Source organism: Lytechinus variegatus, chromosome 15, assembly GCF_018143015.1.
Source record: "Lytechinus variegatus isolate NC3 chromosome 15, Lvar_3.0, whole genome shotgun sequence".
Classification (NCBI taxonomy): domain Eukaryota; kingdom Metazoa; phylum Echinodermata; class Echinoidea; order Temnopleuroida; family Toxopneustidae; genus Lytechinus; species Lytechinus variegatus.
Window position 1 is genome coordinate 30,201,143 of NC_054754.1, and position 19,426 is coordinate 30,220,568.

The 19,426-nt window shown below is 35.7% G+C and overlaps 1 protein-coding gene across 4 annotated transcripts in view; it reads right to left on the minus strand.

Moving 5' to 3' along the window:
* LOC121428515 (DENN domain-containing protein 1B-like) overlaps positions 1–6,584 on the minus strand; it is a 76,048-nt gene extending 69,464 nt beyond the window's left edge. For all 4 annotated transcript variants that reach the window (XM_041625194.1, XM_041625192.1, XM_041625193.1 and 1 more), the window contains exon 1: positions 6,435–6,584. In XM_041625194.1, the coding sequence (XP_041481128.1) occupies positions 6,435–6,451 (17 nt within the window). In that variant the 5' untranslated portion in view covers positions 6,452–6,584. The remainder of the gene's footprint in view (positions 1–6,434) is intronic.
* Between the last annotated feature and the right edge of the window lie 12,842 nt (positions 6,585–19,426).

A 19,426-nucleotide genomic window follows, 5' to 3' on the forward strand; every position in this document is an offset into this window, starting at 1 on the left:
AAGATGAGAGAAAAAAGCTATTAAAACAGGTGTGATGATGATTAACAAGTGCATCTGATGGCCATCACCAATCTAACTGGTTTATATTACAGGGTGGCTGGAATGTTTACTGTCAGGCTGCACAGAAACGTTCTTAGCGCTAACAATGCACTAATAGAGGCCATGTTACAACTGGTAATGTGGCAGCAATGCCTAATGTTACCACAATGCATTACTCATACACTGAAATACATGTTCTGACTTCACAATCCAAAAGATGTGACTGGGCTGATTGGGCTCACTGACTGTTAGCGCTCTGTTAGGCTTACAACGTTTCTGTGCAGTCTGCACTGTACAATACAGTGGTAGCCTGTAGGCCTGACACTTTTATACAAACCCAATATTAAGGAAACACATATTTTGTATTTTCTAATGCAAATACATGTATTATGTAAAACTGACACTCAAATTCTGTATTACTGATACTAAAAATACATTGTATATATTGGGTGAACACTTTTAGGACCAGGAGACAAGTCATGTAATAGACCAGTTCAGAGTTACATATCTCATGGGCAATTTTGGTCAAATGACCTTTCATTTCTTTCATTATATAATGCAGATTTGAAAGCAAGATGATAAGCATGCCTTACATAGCAGGATGCAGAAATTGCATAGACCATGTGACTAGAATAGCACAACAATGGACACTCTATGAAGGTTTGGTTGCATTTCTACTTTGAATGCATAGCATACATGTTCTTCAATGTTCTTGGCCAACATACATGTACAGTACCACTCGCTATAGTTGACGCATCATTGTGTTTTGTTTCAAAAGAATATAATCAAGACATCATAGTTGGTGCTTATCTCATTAAAAATTTAAACCGCCATGTCACTTTAGTACAAATGACCTTCTGATCATGAGCAGAATCGAACTCCGAACTGGCTTATTATGAGGGTGCATTCACACAGGCCTTATCAGGAAACTATAGAGGCCTAGCCCTACTTGGTATGTACAAACGGACACTCAAATGAATTGAAGCACCTCATTAGTAGAGATCAAAGAGGTGAAAGATGAGAGAAATGAGCTCTCAAGACAGGTGGGATGATTATTAACAAGTGCATAGATATATGAGTATCACCAATCTAACTGGTTTACATGGTGGCTGGGATGTTTATTGTACAGTGGAAGTCTATACAACTCAGTAAACCTATCTATTCTTGAGATTATTTTCATCACAAAATACTCCCCCATCCTCGATCAGAGAATACCGGGCAATTTTTCTGTGTGAAAGCAAAGCACTTGTTATGTCTGCCCCAATCTCCCAGAAAATAAAAAATGACAATTAATAAATAGATATAAATAGATCTATGAAAACAAATAAAATAAATGAATGAACTATATATAAGCAATAAATGATAAAACAATATAAACATTGGTAAAATAAAGAAATATAAAATAATAATGAATTAGAAATAAATTATGAGTTGCACATTATGGTAACCTTTCAAAATTGTATGGTTTTTGTAAGGATATCTCCAAGAACCCATGAATAAAGCAAATTGAATAGTACTTTTGATGTGGGTAATATCCTTCTCCTACTGTACTTAATGAAAAATCTAGAAAGAAAAATCCTTGATGCAGAAATGTGATTCTGAAAGCTGCACAACCCATATTCCGGATAAAAAAAAAGGTGTGAACATGCCTATTAAAATGGATATTTTCCCCAAGAGAGACTATGTGTCAGAGATATTATATTGGAAATGACCATTTTTGGAGAAGACGAACGTACAAGTCTGACTACATTAAGAATGTACATGTATCTGTAAGGCTACACTGTATGATGTATCCATCTACAATTTGTATGTACATCTCGTGAATACTGAAATGTATGTTTGCAAATTTGCCAAAATCTACAAACCATTTCCTTCCTTCCTCTTAAAGCCAGTCATGCACATGTACAATTCAAGTGATGGTTCAACCAGATGCATGCCAACATTAGAAGATGAAAGAGATTTCACCAGACAAGAGTAGAGGGGGGGGTGTCTGTTAGTGTTATGGTTGGAGAGGGGGGGCTCTCTTACCTATTCATTCAGACACCATGTAAAATAATGAAATTGACAGATGAAGAAAATATCAAATGAGTACAGGAAAATAGAGAACTTAATTATGTGCCGGAACAGAATTACAGAAAGAAAGAGTCAGAGATATGTCAAAGAATGATTTTCAAGGAAACCTGTACTATACTTCATGTACTGACTGAACAGGCAAACATAGTGATAATTGATATGGCTGATATTCATGACATGCTAGAATGCATGAACATCTCTTCTAAAAATACTCTGTAAAATTCTCTGCATTTAGACAAGCGTTTAATGTAGTTATTCATGCTTCACCACCATGTTTCAGAGAGATAAATGGATAAAGAAATAGCTGTGTACTCCCCTTCAATACATGCAATCGACAACCACTACTACTGCATACACTGTCTACATGATTCATACCGACAGTGCAGTATATTCATTCAACATGCTTTGATTATCTTAAAGCTCTGTTCAATCAAGAAGCCTTGCTTTGTGTTTTTACAATTACATTAGAAATTAAAGAATGGTTCTACATGTACCTGCAAGACATATATCAGTTTACATACTGTACACTAAACAAGTGGATATAATATAATGTACATGTAAGCCTACAAGTTATTTTGTAATATTCCCTTTCTTCAATTCACATTATAATTAAGTGTGGGATGTACTTCTCTAATAATATTTCTGTGTGTTCTTACAAGTACATGTACATGTAGAATAGAAAATACCCAGTTTTTCCTGTTTCCAAATTAATGTATATATACCCAACCACTGCCTCCCCCCCCCCCCCCCAAAACAAAGAGGAAAGTTTAATAGTCCATTATATCACTGTGCTTCCATTTAGCAATGTGGGAGTGTTGAGTATTTGAATGCTTGTATTAAACTCACCTTTATTAGCATGGCTTTATTTTGTGTAATCCATTAACAAGCATGGTCAATATTTACTTCATAAACAAGGATATCACCCATTGTACAATGACACACCAATGCAACAATGTCAGAATATTAATCTAGTCAAAGGAACAAATTTTACTTGAATAATAATAGCTGGATTTAGCACTTTTTGCCTGAGGATATAAAGCGCTGCTATTATTACCCAGGCTTTACATGTAGCTCAAGCTACCATCACCGACGCTCAGTGCATGCAAGGGATTAATCCTGCCGGGTACCCATTCACCTCACCTGGGTCGAGTACAGCACAGTGTCGATAAATTTCTCGCTGAAGGAAACCACACCAGGGCTAGAATTTTATAGAACCTTTTTTCTTTTCTTGTTTGCTTGGCAGAAAATGGGTCCTGCTTCCCTCATTGGTCAATCCTTGATCCAATTCTGAGTAGGTCTACTCCATATTGACCACCTTACCCACAATATCTTCATTGTATTGTGAAATATAGACACACACGCTTGCCATATTTAGAATCCAATGTTGTAATAGACTAAACAATTCCCTTACAATTTAGCAGATTACACATGGGGATCAACTTAAAAACTAGATTTAAAGATAAATGAAACTAGTTGCAGTAAATACTGATTTCACAAGAAAGTCTGTAAAACCAGGCTTTAATAATTGTCAGTACATGTATATCATTGAGGATCTAGATCTGGGACAGTTACATAAACTGAACTTTGTGAAATCTTGAAATCTACGCTGAAAAATGTCCACACTGAAGATCACCAACACAGATAAGTGCACGTGGGACAGTGTATCATTACTGCTTTGAATGTAGGCCCGACACTTGACCCAAATCCCATGCTTATTTGCTAATTTCTCAGCAATTACACAATTTCTTCCAGAATCATTTGGCACATGTTTTTTACTTAAATACAAACAGACACTTTGGTGGTCATTTAATAAGCCAGTTCGTAGTTCCTTTCTGCACATGATCAAAAGATTCTATGCATGATCAGAGGAAGGTTGACCTTGGCTTAAATGACCTCTGACTTTGGTCATAAGACCTGAAACTCGCATGAGATGTTCAGTGATACTTGATTACTCTTATATCCAAGTTTTATGAAATAGACCCATACACTTTCAGAGTTATGATGGTTATTCAACAAATACCCCCACATAGCCAAAGTTTGTTGACCTTAAATGACCTTTGACCTAGGTCATGTGACCTGAAACTCGTACAGGATGTTCAGTGATACTTGATTGCTCTTATGTCCAGGTTTTATAAACTAGAACAATACACTTTCAGAGTTATGATGGTAATTTCATAAATACCCCTTACATGGTCAAAGTTCATTGACCTTTGACCTTGGTCATGTGATATAAAACTCGCACAGGATGTTCAGTGATACGTGATTACTCTTAATGTCCAAGTTATATGAATCAGATCCATAAACTTTCAAAGTTATGATGGTAATTCAGCAAATACCCCCAACTCGGTCAAAGTTCATTGACCTTAAATGACCTTTGACCTCTGTCATGTGACCTAAAACCCGCAAAGGTTGTTCAGTGATACTTGATTATGTCCAAGTTTTATTAATCAGATCCATAAACTTTTGAAGTTATGATGGTAATTCAACAAATACCCTAAACTAGGCCAGAGTTCATTGACCTTAAATGACCTTTGACCTTGGTCATGTGAGCTGAAACTTGCAAAGGATGTTCAGTGATATTTTATTACTCTTATGTCCGAGTTATATGAATCACAAAAGCGGCGACTATAGTCTCCTCTGCTACGCAGGTGAGAGAAAAATGGCCAAAAACACATTTTCAGTCTTTATATTCTCAAAATTATAAAATAAAATATGGTCAAAATAAAAAAAATGAAAAATATGGTCAAAATAGCTCATCATTGATTTTGTTTTCTTAACTTTTCCCACAAAAAACACATGTTCAATAATAGGGGAGACCGGGGTTAGTTGGAACATAGGGTAAGTTGAAACATTGTAATTTTCTTTAACGCCTGTAAAATAAATTTATGCAATACTGCCCTCAATTTATTGCAACAATAATTCAACACTATTGTATTATCAAAAGCAATGAATTGAGCATTGTTCACAAACGATACAGTGCCCCTCCAATGCTTTGTCTCTTCCGGGTCACGGTCCGCCTCTGGTCGCTTGACAAGCAATCCAACCCGATATAGAAGGGATGATCTGATTGGCCAATGGTTTCCACCCAAAAGTTTTTCCAACGGCCATATATTTGTGTATTATATTATAACACACTTGGATAAACTGGGAGTGTTAGGACAACTCGAAGTAAGCCACTGCTTTTTTTCCTTTTATTTTAAATTAAATCAAGTTTATTTTTTCCCCATTTTGGTGCTTAGTTTTAGGGCCAAATCGGAATAGGGCCTAGTATTAAACTTTACCGGGATCTAGTTATTTTTATGGAATTATTCAGAATTAAGTGAAAAATCAAAGCTCCCCGTCAGGGGGTTTTGCATTGCAAACCCCCCAATGGCGGCTGCACGATTGCGAGCCGTCTGTGTACGAGGAGAAATTTTTAAAATTTCTAAACTGTATTGTTTGTGAACAATGCTGTGCTCCTCCAATGCATTGTCTCCTCTGGGTTACGGTCCGCCACTGGTCGCTTGCGTACGATCGACAAGCAATCCAACCCAATATAGAAGAGATGATCTGATTGGCCAATGGTTTCCACCCGAAAGTTTTTCCAACGCAACGGTAATATATTTGTGTATTATAACACCATTGTATAAACTGGGAGTTGTGCAACAACTCGAAGTCACTGCTTTTTTTTCTTATAAATCAAGTTTATTTTTTTCCCAAATTTTGGTGCTTAGTTTTAGGGCCAAATCGGAATAGGCCTAGGGCCTAGAATACTAGTACCGTATCAAACTTTACCGGGATCTAGCACTGCACTGTCTAGTTATTTTTATGGAATTATTTAGAATGAAGTGAAAAATCAAAGATCCCCGTCCAGGGTTTTTGCATTGCAAACCCCCCAATGGCAAGGAGAATGGTGAGGAGAAATTTTTTAAATGTTAAAAAACTCCTCAAAACAGACGGCTGCCCGCTATCAACTATACGGTATGGCAGCCGTCTATTTATTGGAGGTTTAACATTTTTTGTCATTTTTAACAGAGTCAGCAGAACTTAACCAATGTAAAGGAGACTGAAGCGTTTGGTCTAACAATGATAAGGTCTATGATCAGTAAGAAATAACATTTTTTGCCCGTCAATGCCAATCTGCCCCCGAATGCCAGAGCTCAGAGCTGAGCCCGAGGCTTGCCTTTTGAAATGAAAGTGACTGCAATGGCATCGTCATTGACATTGCCAGATCCTGAGTGCTAAATTAATCCCAAACCCGCACTGTTTTCGCGAGAAAACTACATGTTAAAAATCAAAGAGTTATCATCACAAATAAACAATCTACGTTTGTTTATACTTACTTCAGACGACTGCCCATTTTTACCAGTTGACACCGAGAAATTTACTCAGACATGAAAGCAAGTTGTTACTTCCGGTTCGGCATTATCGACTCCTCCATATGAAATGCACATGATATCAATGTTGACAAAATATTACACTACTAGGCTAGCTAGGCTCGCTGTACATTTTCAATGCAATAATATCAATCCTCGCCTCGTCGGTGGTTTAGAAACGCCATCTCTTGTTCAAACACCATACAGGATTGACGGAGTGATCAGTTTTGGCTCTTTCGCCACCTCCCCTTTTTCCAACACTCCCGCTTTCGGCGGGAGATCTCCCGCCGAAAGCTATTTTTGGCAAAATCTCCCATTCTCCCGCTTGAGATTTTATATCTCCCGCCCAGGCACTGTGTCTGCCGCATAAGATGTATTTTCTCCCACTTTAAATTATCTTTCTCCCGCGGCCCAAACAAAAACTGGAATTAAATTTTCTTATCCAAGCCGATATTCAAGTTAAGACTTAAGTGATGTCGAAATATATCACAAAATTGGATTTCTGAAATAAAACATAAAAAATTTCACAATCTATTGTACAATATACTGGATTATATGTACGACAAATATGAAATAATCCCGAGTGCAGGTTTATTTCACCGAGGCCGAAGGCCGAGGTGAAATGAAATAGGCTTGCACGAGGGATAATTTTATATTTGGAGTTCATATAGTCCAGTAATATTGTATGATAGAACGTTCACTATTTATTATAGTAAATAGATCCCTTAATCTAAGCCCCCCATCATGGATTTTGCCATCCAAAAATCGAAAGTTATATTGTACATATGTACAATATAACTTTTTGAAGGGAGGTCACGTGGTACAAATCCAGCCAATCACAGCTCGTATTTTACTACCACTATTTACTATAACATAATAGTCTGGTCAGTTAGCGGAATTATGTGGACACGGTGGACAAAAGCGTGATTTTTTCTCCAGACCTTTGTTTATGTATAAGAATTAAGAATGGGGTATGCTCCAAAAAATCTGGCTGCAGGAACAGTGAAAAAATGGGTGAAAATGTCAGAATTTATGAGTTCAGATTTGTCTGATATATAGACTAGCGCTAGTGCAAAACTCAATAGCAGTGCATTATTTTGCATTGAATTAGTTCTTGAATTCAGACCCTTTTTGAACAGATCTTCTGTTTGTCCTCGCATCTCAATGCATTAATATCTGAATGAAGATGCTAACCAAGCCGAAGGGTGATGGTGGAGGGGTTGAATGTTGGTGTGTGTGTACATATTTTGGTCTTGGGGTAAAGGTGTGCAAGACACATTTTTTGCATGTGTTGGAAATTGTGTTGCCATGGTAACAGTGTATTATTGCAAAAATAGGTAAAAATCTTGTAGTTAGAACCACTTCCTCTGTTTTTAACCGATTCTCATGAAATTTGGCACACACATTGGTCTTGAGGTGAAGATGTCTAAGACACACTTTTGTGTGTCTTTCAGAAATCTTGTTGCCATGGTAACAACATATTATATGGTGAAAATTGGGAAAAAATCTTACAATTCAAACTGCTTCATCAGTTTTCAATCAACATGATCAATTCTAATGAAATTTGGCACACACATTGGTATTGAAGTAAAGATGTACTAGGCACTTTTTGTGTGTTTCAGAAACTGTGTTGTCATGGTAACAAAATATCATATGGCAAAATTTAGGTAAAAAACTTGCAATTTGAACTACTTCATCAGTTTTGAACCAATTCTTGTGAAATTTGACTCACACATTGGCCTTGTGGTAAAGATGTGCAAGAACCTTTTTTTGCATTTATCAGAGAGTGCATTACCAGGGGCCCGTTGCATACAACTTTTTACCTGAGAAAACTCTGGTTGCTTTTACCAGAGTTTTTGCCCTGTGTTAAAGTCAATGGCAGAAATCAGACTAACCTTAGTTTTCAGTTTTTACCAGAGTTTTCTCAGGTAAAAAGTTTTATGGAACGGGCCCCAGGGTAGCCACATATGATAGCCAGAAATGTAGGAAAACTTATTGTGGATCAAACTTCCTCCCCTGTTTTTAGTCAGTGCTCATAAAAATTGGAAGAAATATTCATCTTAGGGTAAAGATTCATATTGAATTCTAAATGTCTTCTCTGCATTAAAATGTGGGGATATTAATCACCTTCATTAATATTTCTGGGTTGGGGGGGGGAAGGGGCAGGATTAGTCCTTTAAATCTGACAAAGAAGGTTAAAGGCAGTGGCCATTAGAAACATAAAAATGATAAAACACTCTTAAAAAACGCATCCCCTTAAGGGCATATAGGCTGGAGGTACACTGGGTGAATATGAAACCTTCCGCTGAAGCAGAGGAGTTCCAACACTGGCAAGCAAAACAAAATGTGTACCCCTTCTACTTTCAACAGCTGATTTTCCAAACCTTAGTTCCACCTCCCCAAGATGTGCACCCCTCCCCATACCACTTTTAGTTCTACTTCCCCATGCTCAAACCAGTCTACACCTTTGTCCCTCAGGGGTCAATGCATTTTTAAAGCTAGACATTACTCTTTTTTTGGGGGGTGGGGTCTTTAGAAAATGACCTCATTAAAATTACAGTTAAAGGATTATGACTAGGAACTTAACCCCCCCCCCCCGAAAAAATAGGGGGCTGATAATACTTTTTAGCAGAAAATGCCCCCCCCCCCTTCAAAGGTAAGAAGAGTCCTTTGCACTTCAGACCATTCATTTGAAGCTTAATGCATTCTGATTTGATAAAAAAATTGTTTACAGTACCTAATTAACCTTTGTTTATTTATATTCTCCTACTCAGTCTTTTATTCATATTCATATTCCGTTCCTACTCTTTCTTTTTAACTTTCACATCACTCTTGATTTTGAGCTTTACCATGCCATCTCCTTCTGTTTCCTGTCTGCTGTCTCTCTCTAAGTAATTGTTTGGTAAAAAATAAAATATATTTTTTCTGACATATTTTAAAGTGTACCTTTCATCATGCAACTAATTATTATAGAAATACATACAAAAACATCTGCACTTGTTTTAGAAATTCACTTGCAAATCCATGACTCAGTAACATACCATATCAAAAATATACCTATGTGCACAATAGATTTTAGCCTTATATTTTCTTTCATTCAATTTTTTCAGTATATTTCTGTGACAGCCCCTGCTTCATGCTTCAAATAAAACATTGATTAATTGGACACCGGAAACTTTTTTTTTCAAAGCAGAATGTTTGAGGCTTTAAATCAATATGCTGAAGTGTAAAGGATTTCCCTTTTTTTTGGGGGGGGTTTAAGTCCTTAGTCATTATAATTTCATTTTAATCTTTATGTGGCAATTTTCTAAAAGCCCCCCCCCCCAAATAAAATATGTAAGGGGTGTTTTTTTTAAGACTGTTTAAGTTCCTCATGGTCATGGCCTTTAACCTTCTATATTTTTATGTTGTCAGTTTAAGGACCTTCTCCGCCCCCCCCCCAAAAAAAGCCTATAAATATTATTGAAGGTGATTAATACCCTGCGCTATTATATGACGTTATAAAGGGGAATCAAACCCAAATAAACACTTGTTTTTAGAGGAAAATGAAAAATCAGACAAGTTTATAGGTCAAAGTTTGAACAATATCGGACAAACCATAACAAAGTTGTGAACATATTAAAGTTATAAACATTGGTAATCACTATACCCATGAAGACTTCAAATTGACCGCATATGTGATGTCACAGTAATTTAAGAAGGCAAGGACCACTCTTCCATGTACTGGAATAATTAATTAGCTAAAATTTCTTTTTTCAAAAGTTTTACTTCAAATTATATCTTTCTTTCATGAGGACATAAAACATACTACCGGTTTATATTACGGCGCCAATGGAATAGGGATTTAGGAGAAAACCAAAAATCCTGATAACTACTAGTCTTATGGGAAAGTTTACAGAATAGAATAATTTACATAGATATACATGTACATGTTTTAAAGCAACCATAACTATATTCCGCTTGTCCGATTTCTGTAAAACTTTCACCATTCTTATTTTTCTCCTTTTCCATGCACACAACATTATGACCAAGGCTTGATTCCCTTTTAATACTGAATATGAATCTTTACCCAAAATGAATATTTGTGTCAACTTTTATGAGCACAGGCTGAAAACTGAGAAGTAGACTGATCCACAATGAGTTTTCCCCATATTTTTGGCTAAATGTGGTTACCAAGGCAATGCACTCTCTGACAAAAGGTTCTTGCACATCTTTACCTCAAGGCCAATGTGTGAGCCATAATTATTTCATGAGAATTGGTTCAAAACAACAACAAAAAAAAACTGATGAAGTAGTTCAAATTGCAAGGTTTTTACCTAAATTTTGCCATATAATATGTTGTTCCCATGGCAACACAATTTTGGAAACACACACAAAAATTGCCTTGTACATCTTTACTTCAATACCAATGTGTGTGCCAAATTTCATTAGAATTGATTGAAAACTGATGAAACAGTTTGAATTGTAAGGTTTTTCCCCCAATTTTCACCAGATAATATGTTGTTACCATGGCAACAAGATTTCTGAAAGACACACAAAAGTGTGTCTTAGACATCTTCACCTCAAGACCAATGTGTGTGCCAAATTTCATGAGAATCGGTTAAAAACAGAGGAAGTGGTTCTAACTGCAAGATTTTTACCTTATTTTTGCAATAATACACTGTTACCATGGCAACACAATTTCCAACACATGCAAAAAATGTGTTTTGCACACCTTTACCCCAAGACCAAAATATGTACACACACACCAGCATTCAACCCCCTCCACCGTCACCCTTCGGCTTGGTTAGCATCTTCATTCAGATATTTGGTGCATTGAGATGCGAGGACAAACAGAAGATCTGTTCAAAAAGGGTCTGAATTCAAGAACTAATTCAATGTAAAATAATGCACTGCTATTGAGTTTTGCACTAACGCTAGTCTATATATCAGCCAAATCTGAACTCATAAATTCTGACATTTTCACCCATTTTTTCACTGTTCCTGCAGCCAGATTTTTGGAGCATACCCCATTCTTAATTCTTATACACAAACAAAGGTCTGGAGAAAAAATCATGCTTTTGTCCACCGTGTCCACAAGTAGGGCATTTTTGACGCTAACAGACCAGACTATAAAAAATTTCACTCCATCTAGAACCCTCGGCCGCAAGGGGCTTTGCGTTCATGATGTGCGTGAAATGCACATCAAATTAGAGTCTCCAGTTTGCTAACTTTTTAAGGGGATCCAGGCGGGAGAATCTCCAGATCAGGTGTTTGGGGTTGGAGTCTCTGATTTTCACTCCTCCTACCCCCCTTTGCACCTTCCCTACTTCAGTCGACTCCTTTCTCACTCCCTTTTCCCCTCCTCCTTCATTCCTTTTCTTCCTCCTCCCAATCTTCTTCGATCTTCCCCCCTTTTTATGATCCCGCCTCTCCTCCTGATCCTCTCCTCTCTTTTCCATCTCCCAATACTCCCCATTCTTCACCCCTTCTATATGTTCCCCTACTTCTGTCTTTCCCTCTTCCTTTCCTATTCCTCTACTTTCAACTTAAAAAAACTCATATAGTTTATTAATCTTGTTTTTCTTTCTAGTGGATTTTTTATATGTTAATAATCAAAGCTAACCTGAAAAAGAACATTGCAGTATTTTTAAAGTTGAAAATCAGTATTTTAAAAAATACCATAGGACAAGTTACATATAAAGCTGAAACTTAAGAAATCAGTATTGTTCTCACTTTTCAGTAATACTGAAAATCAGTACTACTTGGCAGCTCTGTACAAATAAATGATTACCCTTAATATATTTTTATTTTAAACCAGGAAAAGAATAATCTATGGCTATCCTCAAAAGAAAATTTATTATAAGAGAGTTATGATTTTTACAAGTCGGAAGCTATACTCTTCACACTATTGAATTTATCATCCTCAACATATTGACCAGTTGCTTGCAAGTGATGTGAGATTATCAAAACTTGAAACAATTAAAGTTATTACCCTTTGTTAGGATCTCTCCAAACCTGATTTATTAACACTAAATTAACTGATGTCATTGTGATATGTGGTGGGAAAAAATATTGCTTGTGCTATAGAATTATTATAAAGAGGGGAATGGGTAGATGATGATGGTGGTGGTGATGATGTTGATGTTGGTTAAGATGATGATGGTGGTGGCGGTGATAGTGGGATAGAGATTGGATCTCAGAAATTGTCCACAAAAATAAAACTCAGAAAAAACACAAACTTAGCTTTCAAACTGAAGAAATTTTAATAGAATCTCTTAGACAGATATTTTATGGCACAGTATGCCTTCTTAATATTAAAAAACATGGACACAGCAAAAATATCAAGCTATAAAATAGTTTTAACATTAAAAAATAGGATCTTTATAAATCTCATATATATAATAAGCTCTCTTTATAGTCATAAAAGATATATATGAATTTACAAGTCATGACTGAAAGCACTTAATAGTACTTCATATCAATATGTACATTATATAGAAATAGTTTATGAATACTTACAAAATGGTGGAAACACTATATCAATACATTAATACTTGCACTTTAATCAAATCTTCTGATCTATATTTGAGAATTATAGGTGAACATAGGCATAGGAGCATATTAATATGATCTTAACCAAATTTCTTTAAAAATTAAGTTATTTGTGTTTAAAACTTGGTAATAACTTTTTCAGAGTACAAGCGTAATCACATTCATCATGTCATAGTAAGAAAAGATACAATATATACCATTGCATTTTTACAATATCACTTTTATATGCATAATACAAGGTACTATAAAAAAATGTCCATCATTGCACAGACAGCAAGGACATTGTATACCGGTAATGGTTTCAATTATGATGTAAAAGATGAAGTTATGAAGTAATGAGCTTGTCTGCACAACTCTAGCCAAGACTAAGGTTACCAAATTGTGGAGGTGTCGTGGTGTAGCAGGTCGGATTCTCGCCTTGTAATCATAGGAATGTATGTTCAAATTCCACCACTGCCTAGCATCCTTTGGCAAGGTGTCAATCCACACTTTGCCACTCTCAACCCAGGTGTTAAATGGGCACCTGATAGGATGCAAAAGCCTATATAGTATGCCAAGCATTTGAGTCTTAGAATGCTTGTTGGAATTCTCCCCAGGGAGTGGAGACAGTGCACACTTTGTGTGTGCAGGACCGGGTAATAATAATTGAAACGTAAAGCACTTAGAAACAGAATGTAATAAGCACTATATAAATGCCACTATTATGATTATGATTAAAATCTCTCTTCCTTTTTTTATGGAATCTGATTGATAGCTTGCAAAGATAGAAATTTCCCTGCCTCTATCGTTTTATAATACCATCAGCATCGTATGCAAATTGGCCCAGTAACACAGGGATTAGCAAGTGATTACAGAGCAATTATCCACAATCAACTGACCACAAAGTGAATTCAATTGTAAAAATCTATTAGAATGATCAGTCCCTAAGCATTGTGTTACAAGAGCATGAATAAACCTTTACATACAATTAAAACAATCATATCTAGACACTTCTATTATTTAAAGTCCAAGCTACTATCATATTACCAACACACAAAGTACATGTGCCATTTCCAAATACATGTAAATTGGTTAACATCTATGCTTAAAAAGGATTTTTGATAGACTTCGTGAACTTTGTAACATGAAGTAAGGAGAACCAAAATTTGTGGGATAAAAATGAATTTTCAGTATACACAACTGGGCAGACTTTTCTACTTCACAGCAAATCTACCGAAAACAACAGAAAATTTAATCTGATTTTGTTGTAACAGGAACGGCAGTGTTGAAAATACCTTTTTAAAACAAATTAAAATTTTTGAAACAATATGATTTTACACTATATACATGGTGCTAAAAACCCATAAAACTACTATATATGATACAGAGCAGTTAGATACATGCCTTTGGTTGAGTGTACAGTTGCAAAAAAATAAATCAGTTTGGTAAAATATTTATTCCATTTTCATCATCTTTACTCAAACAAAAAAAGGAGAGAAAATTATTTTCTTCTACTAAAATATACATCTTTAAAATGTACATTGAATATAAGTAGAATCAAACTAGAAAAAAAAAACATATTTACAACAGTGAACACAAACATAATACCAGCATTATACTTATACATAATATACTTGGAAAAGGGCAATGCTATTCTTTCTAAACAAAGATGAAAAATGCTTTAAAATTGCCTGCTGTAGTATATACAAATATATAATCTTTATAATTGTTTTCAAACATCTTAGAGATTGAAAAACCAGCTGCTTCTAAACATGATCTGAAAAGTCTGCATATTTTCTTATCCCTGCATGCCTCATCCCTCTTTGAAAGATATTCAAATACCTATGGAGTGGCTCTTCAGGTAACCTGACATCGATTACAGGTCAATCTTATATCCATAAAATCAATCACAAAGTCTTGCGATCAATTGCATATTTTTCCATCCCTACACTTCTCATCCTTCTTTGCAGGTGTTGCAAGAAACTTTAAATCGATTGCAATTTGAGGTCCCAAATATCAATCATAAGTCTTGTGATAGTTGCTGATATGCTTCTTTCAACAAAAAATAAAAATTGGCCAGCAAGATTAAAAAATGACAACACAAAATGAAATCAATTGCAAAGAAGGTCCCTAAAATCGATAATATATGCTAGCAATGAATTGATATAACGCTTCTTAGAAATTATAGTGACTTGCTCAATCTAAATATTGACATTAAATATTGTATTGTTTGCAAAAAATATCTTGCATCACCCCCTAAAAGAATACTTATCAAGTTGTTTGATAATTTCATCCAACGTTCATTCCATGGTATAAAATGATTGTCACAAATAAATGTAAACAAGTGGAATGCCTCCGGAGGTCTCACCTGCATCACGCGATTCAATATAGCAGCAGTGCAGACTTTGAAAACTACTATAACTTGCACAAGATGTTCAGTGATACTTGGTTACTCTTATGTCCATGTTTTATGAACTAGACCAACACACTTTCAGAGATATGAAGGTAATTCAACAAATACCCCCAATTTGGCCACAGTTCATTGACCGTAAATGACCTTTGACCTTAATCATGTGACCTGAAACTTGCGCAGGATGTTCAGTGATACTTGATTACTATTATGTCCAAGTGTCATGAATCAGATCCATAAACTAACAGAGTTATGATGGTAATTCAACAGAAACCCCCAATTTGGCCAAAGTTCATTGACCCAAAATAACTTTTGACCTTGGTCATGTGACATGAAACTCATGCAGGATGTTCAATGATACTTGATTGACCTTATGTTCTAGTTTCATGAACTAGGTCTAAATATTTTCAAAGTTATAATGACATTTCAAAAACTTAACCTTAGGTTAAGATTTTGATTCCCCCCAACATGGTCTAAGTTTATTGACCTTAAATGACCTTTGACCTTGGTCATGTGACATGAAACTCAAGTAGGATATTCAGTAATACTTGATTAACCTTATGGCCAAGTTTCATGAACTAGGTCCATACACTTTCCAAGTTATGCTGTCATTTCAAAAACGTAATCTTTGGTTAAGATTTGGTGTTGACGCCGCTGCAGTCAGAAAAGCGGCGCCTATAGTCTCACTCTCCTACGCAGGCGAGACAAAAAAACTTTTCAAAAATAAAAAAAAAGTTTATACACAGCATGTCTGAACTTTGACATTGCTCAAGCCAAGGGGTACACAGATGAGTTTTGTAAGTATCAAATTCCCACTAGTTCATTGAGCTGAAAGATATGCATATTTTCTTTATCATGAGTGATAAGTATTTGTTGACCTCAAAATAACGACACTGTGTAGAAGATACATTTAAGTACAACCATACAATCAGACAAACATTCTGGTATCTTTTTGAGGTTTGAATTTATATAAATTCATAAGATATTGGGACCCGGGGGAGGGGGGGGGGGCACTCAAATTATATTTTGATAGGGGTGTGCCTCACAAAACCCTGAAATGGGGGTCTAAGAAACTGACTACAAGTGTAAAATATGGGGTCTTGGGAACCAAAAATAGACTGGGCGATGTGAAATACAGGGTCTACGGAAGGATCGCGGTACTGTAGGTACGGTGTACGCGAGCGCATGTATTATGTGGGTGTTAGTGGTGCAAGGAGCTGCTAGCGGAGGGAGTTGTGAAGCCATGCGTACAGCTCTTGGATGCGGTGCTCGCGCTGTACAATTTTGGCAGGGCCGGGGAATTGAATTAAACGCTTGCCTTTCAGAGTATCTAGAGAAATTAATGTCTGAAAAAGGGGGTCATCAAAGTACCACCAATATATGTGATTGCCCCCCCTCTCCCCCCGGAATTGGGACATTCTTCACTTCATTTCTACAAGAATGTTCAAAAGCCATGATGTCCTATATACATGGTCAGGACGATAAACTACTGGAACACTGCAACCTTCAAGGTGTTTTTCCAAAAATTTGAAAACTGATCAGAATTCCTGTTAGAACAAAGTGACACCCCTAGTCCCTGCTATCTCATCACAACATGATTCCTGCTTTAACAACATCCCTGATATGTCATGATAACTCAAGTCCAATGACTTCAAGTTATCCTTTTCAATCCAAAATTACAAGACACATGCTATAACAAGGTACATGTAAGTAATATAGTCATAATGCCCTTGTAATGATGACCACTTCTGTAAAAAAGAAATTCTACAGGAGATAATTTGTCCACTATGGAAAGCCAGCAAAACATCATACTTCTTCAAACAGTAATACGGTACATGCATGACAGAAGCATAGGACTCTCAAATAAACATGAACAAATATACATGTGCCATTGACAATGATATAATAATAATAGTAATATAGTGATAATATAGTAATAATAATGGTCAACATGAGCTATCTTTTCAATTAAAATATCTCAAAGATTTCAGTACTATTAAACTCTATGTACATCGGCGATGATGACCTTTCAACAGTGGTCAAAAATAGAATTAGATAATTATCAGTTAGAATTTAAATGTCTTCATCATATTTACAGTAATTGTGCATTTCATTATCAAACATATTGCTTTATGGTAGCATTTCATACATTATTTTAACATTTCTATGCAAGCAAAACATACATTTCAAAGGAAGGTTTTAATTGTCTACCAAAACATATTACATATAATTACTTTTCTATCTTTTCATGTAATGATATAGACCAGTTCGTAGTTTTCCCACATCTAAAATAACCCCTAGTATCAATAAATATTTCAAAGCATGGATAACTCTTTTCATGGACCTTTATGATCAGGCACAAGTAACAAATAACTTTGAATTCCCTTTTGAAAAGTGAATTACTATACCTTGATATCATGAAATGCATGAGTGAAATCTGCTCACATGTGGCATTCCAGTCTCTGCAAGTACCTTCCAGATATGAACGCATAGAGACAAGCTATTATGTTCACCCGCTTTTGATCATCAATGATGCTAAATGTCTGCAGGGCTTGAATTAATCAAGGCAACCCAGGACCTAGGAAGCCCTATTGATAGGCCTCAGAGCCCCTCTCATTGCATATTTTGAGGCCTATTACATTTTTCCTTATCTGTGCTGCAATAAAAATGAGTTTCCTTTGGAAAGTGGGCTTGCCCTAGAGTAAAATCAAAATTAAAGGCCAGTGCTTTGAAATACCATTTGGCACCATTTGGCATGATTTCATAGTGCCAGGTCAGGCAATCACCCAAGGGCCTTTTCACACGTGAATCTTGAATCATCATTGTAATAATGATTGCAATTGTAATTGTGACTGTGATTAGCATTCGTGATTCTAATCATGTTCTAGTTTGGTTTCACACGTGCTAAATATTCGTCATTAGCCTTATTTTTCACTGGAATCATCATTCAAATTACAATTTTTTTACCGTGTGAAAGGGCGGCAAGAATTTCATGTCAGTCGGTTTAAGATGTGATTCAAATGCCCTTTATCTGCACGTGCTCATTAGAATACATATACAAATTGGTTTATTGCTTCGTCTATTTTCCTAGAAGCTCTTATGTTTTTATTGAAAAAAAATCCTATATTTCCAACAGGGTTGGGCTCAATTACATTCTAAATACATTCCAAATTACATCCCAGAGATGATCAAACTACTTACCAGCTTCTAATTAACAGTAACCTGCTTAAGCCAGGTAATGAACTGATTATAATCAACTTGACAATAACTTTTCATTGGGCTGGCTTAAGCAGGTTATTGTAATGTTAATTAGAAGCTGGTAAGTAGCTGGATGTCTCTGGAATGCAATTGGGAATGAATTTGGAATGTAATTCAGCCCAACCCAGATTTCCAATCACCCTAAACTGTAGCATTTCAATACTTACCACTAAGATCAATCCTTCATTTCCCTACTTTAGATTTAAAAATAAACTTAAATACATAATAAATCATGTATTCAAATTTCCCAAACCACTCAATATTAACAATTTTTAGTCTCGCCTGCTCCAATTAGTACTGTCATTAAATGTTGCTAGGTCATAAAAACCTCAGGTAAAAATGATGTGTCACCCAACAAATGAAAACTGCATTCTGAATAACAGTTCTAAAATGAAATAAATTGTAAAAAAATATTGTTATTCATACACACAGAATTCATCAATGTACATCAATACCCGGGAAGAAGCGTGCATAAATTTGAATACATTATACAATGACCCGCTGGAACAACATCAAAATCTTAAACCAATCTTAGTTCCTGATATAACTTGTAATTTCCATTTTCAATCATGAGAACAATCTCTTTCCCATAAAATCACATCAATATTGAGACAACCATTAATGCAATATGTAAAATTCTATAAACTACTGTACACGCAACATAGACAATCAGAGCAAGTGACAAAATAAATAACAGAATACACATTGCTAAAAAATGGGAAACAACCCTGGACTCAACACGGGTGTAAAAAAATAGTTGACCGTAAAAAAAAAATAG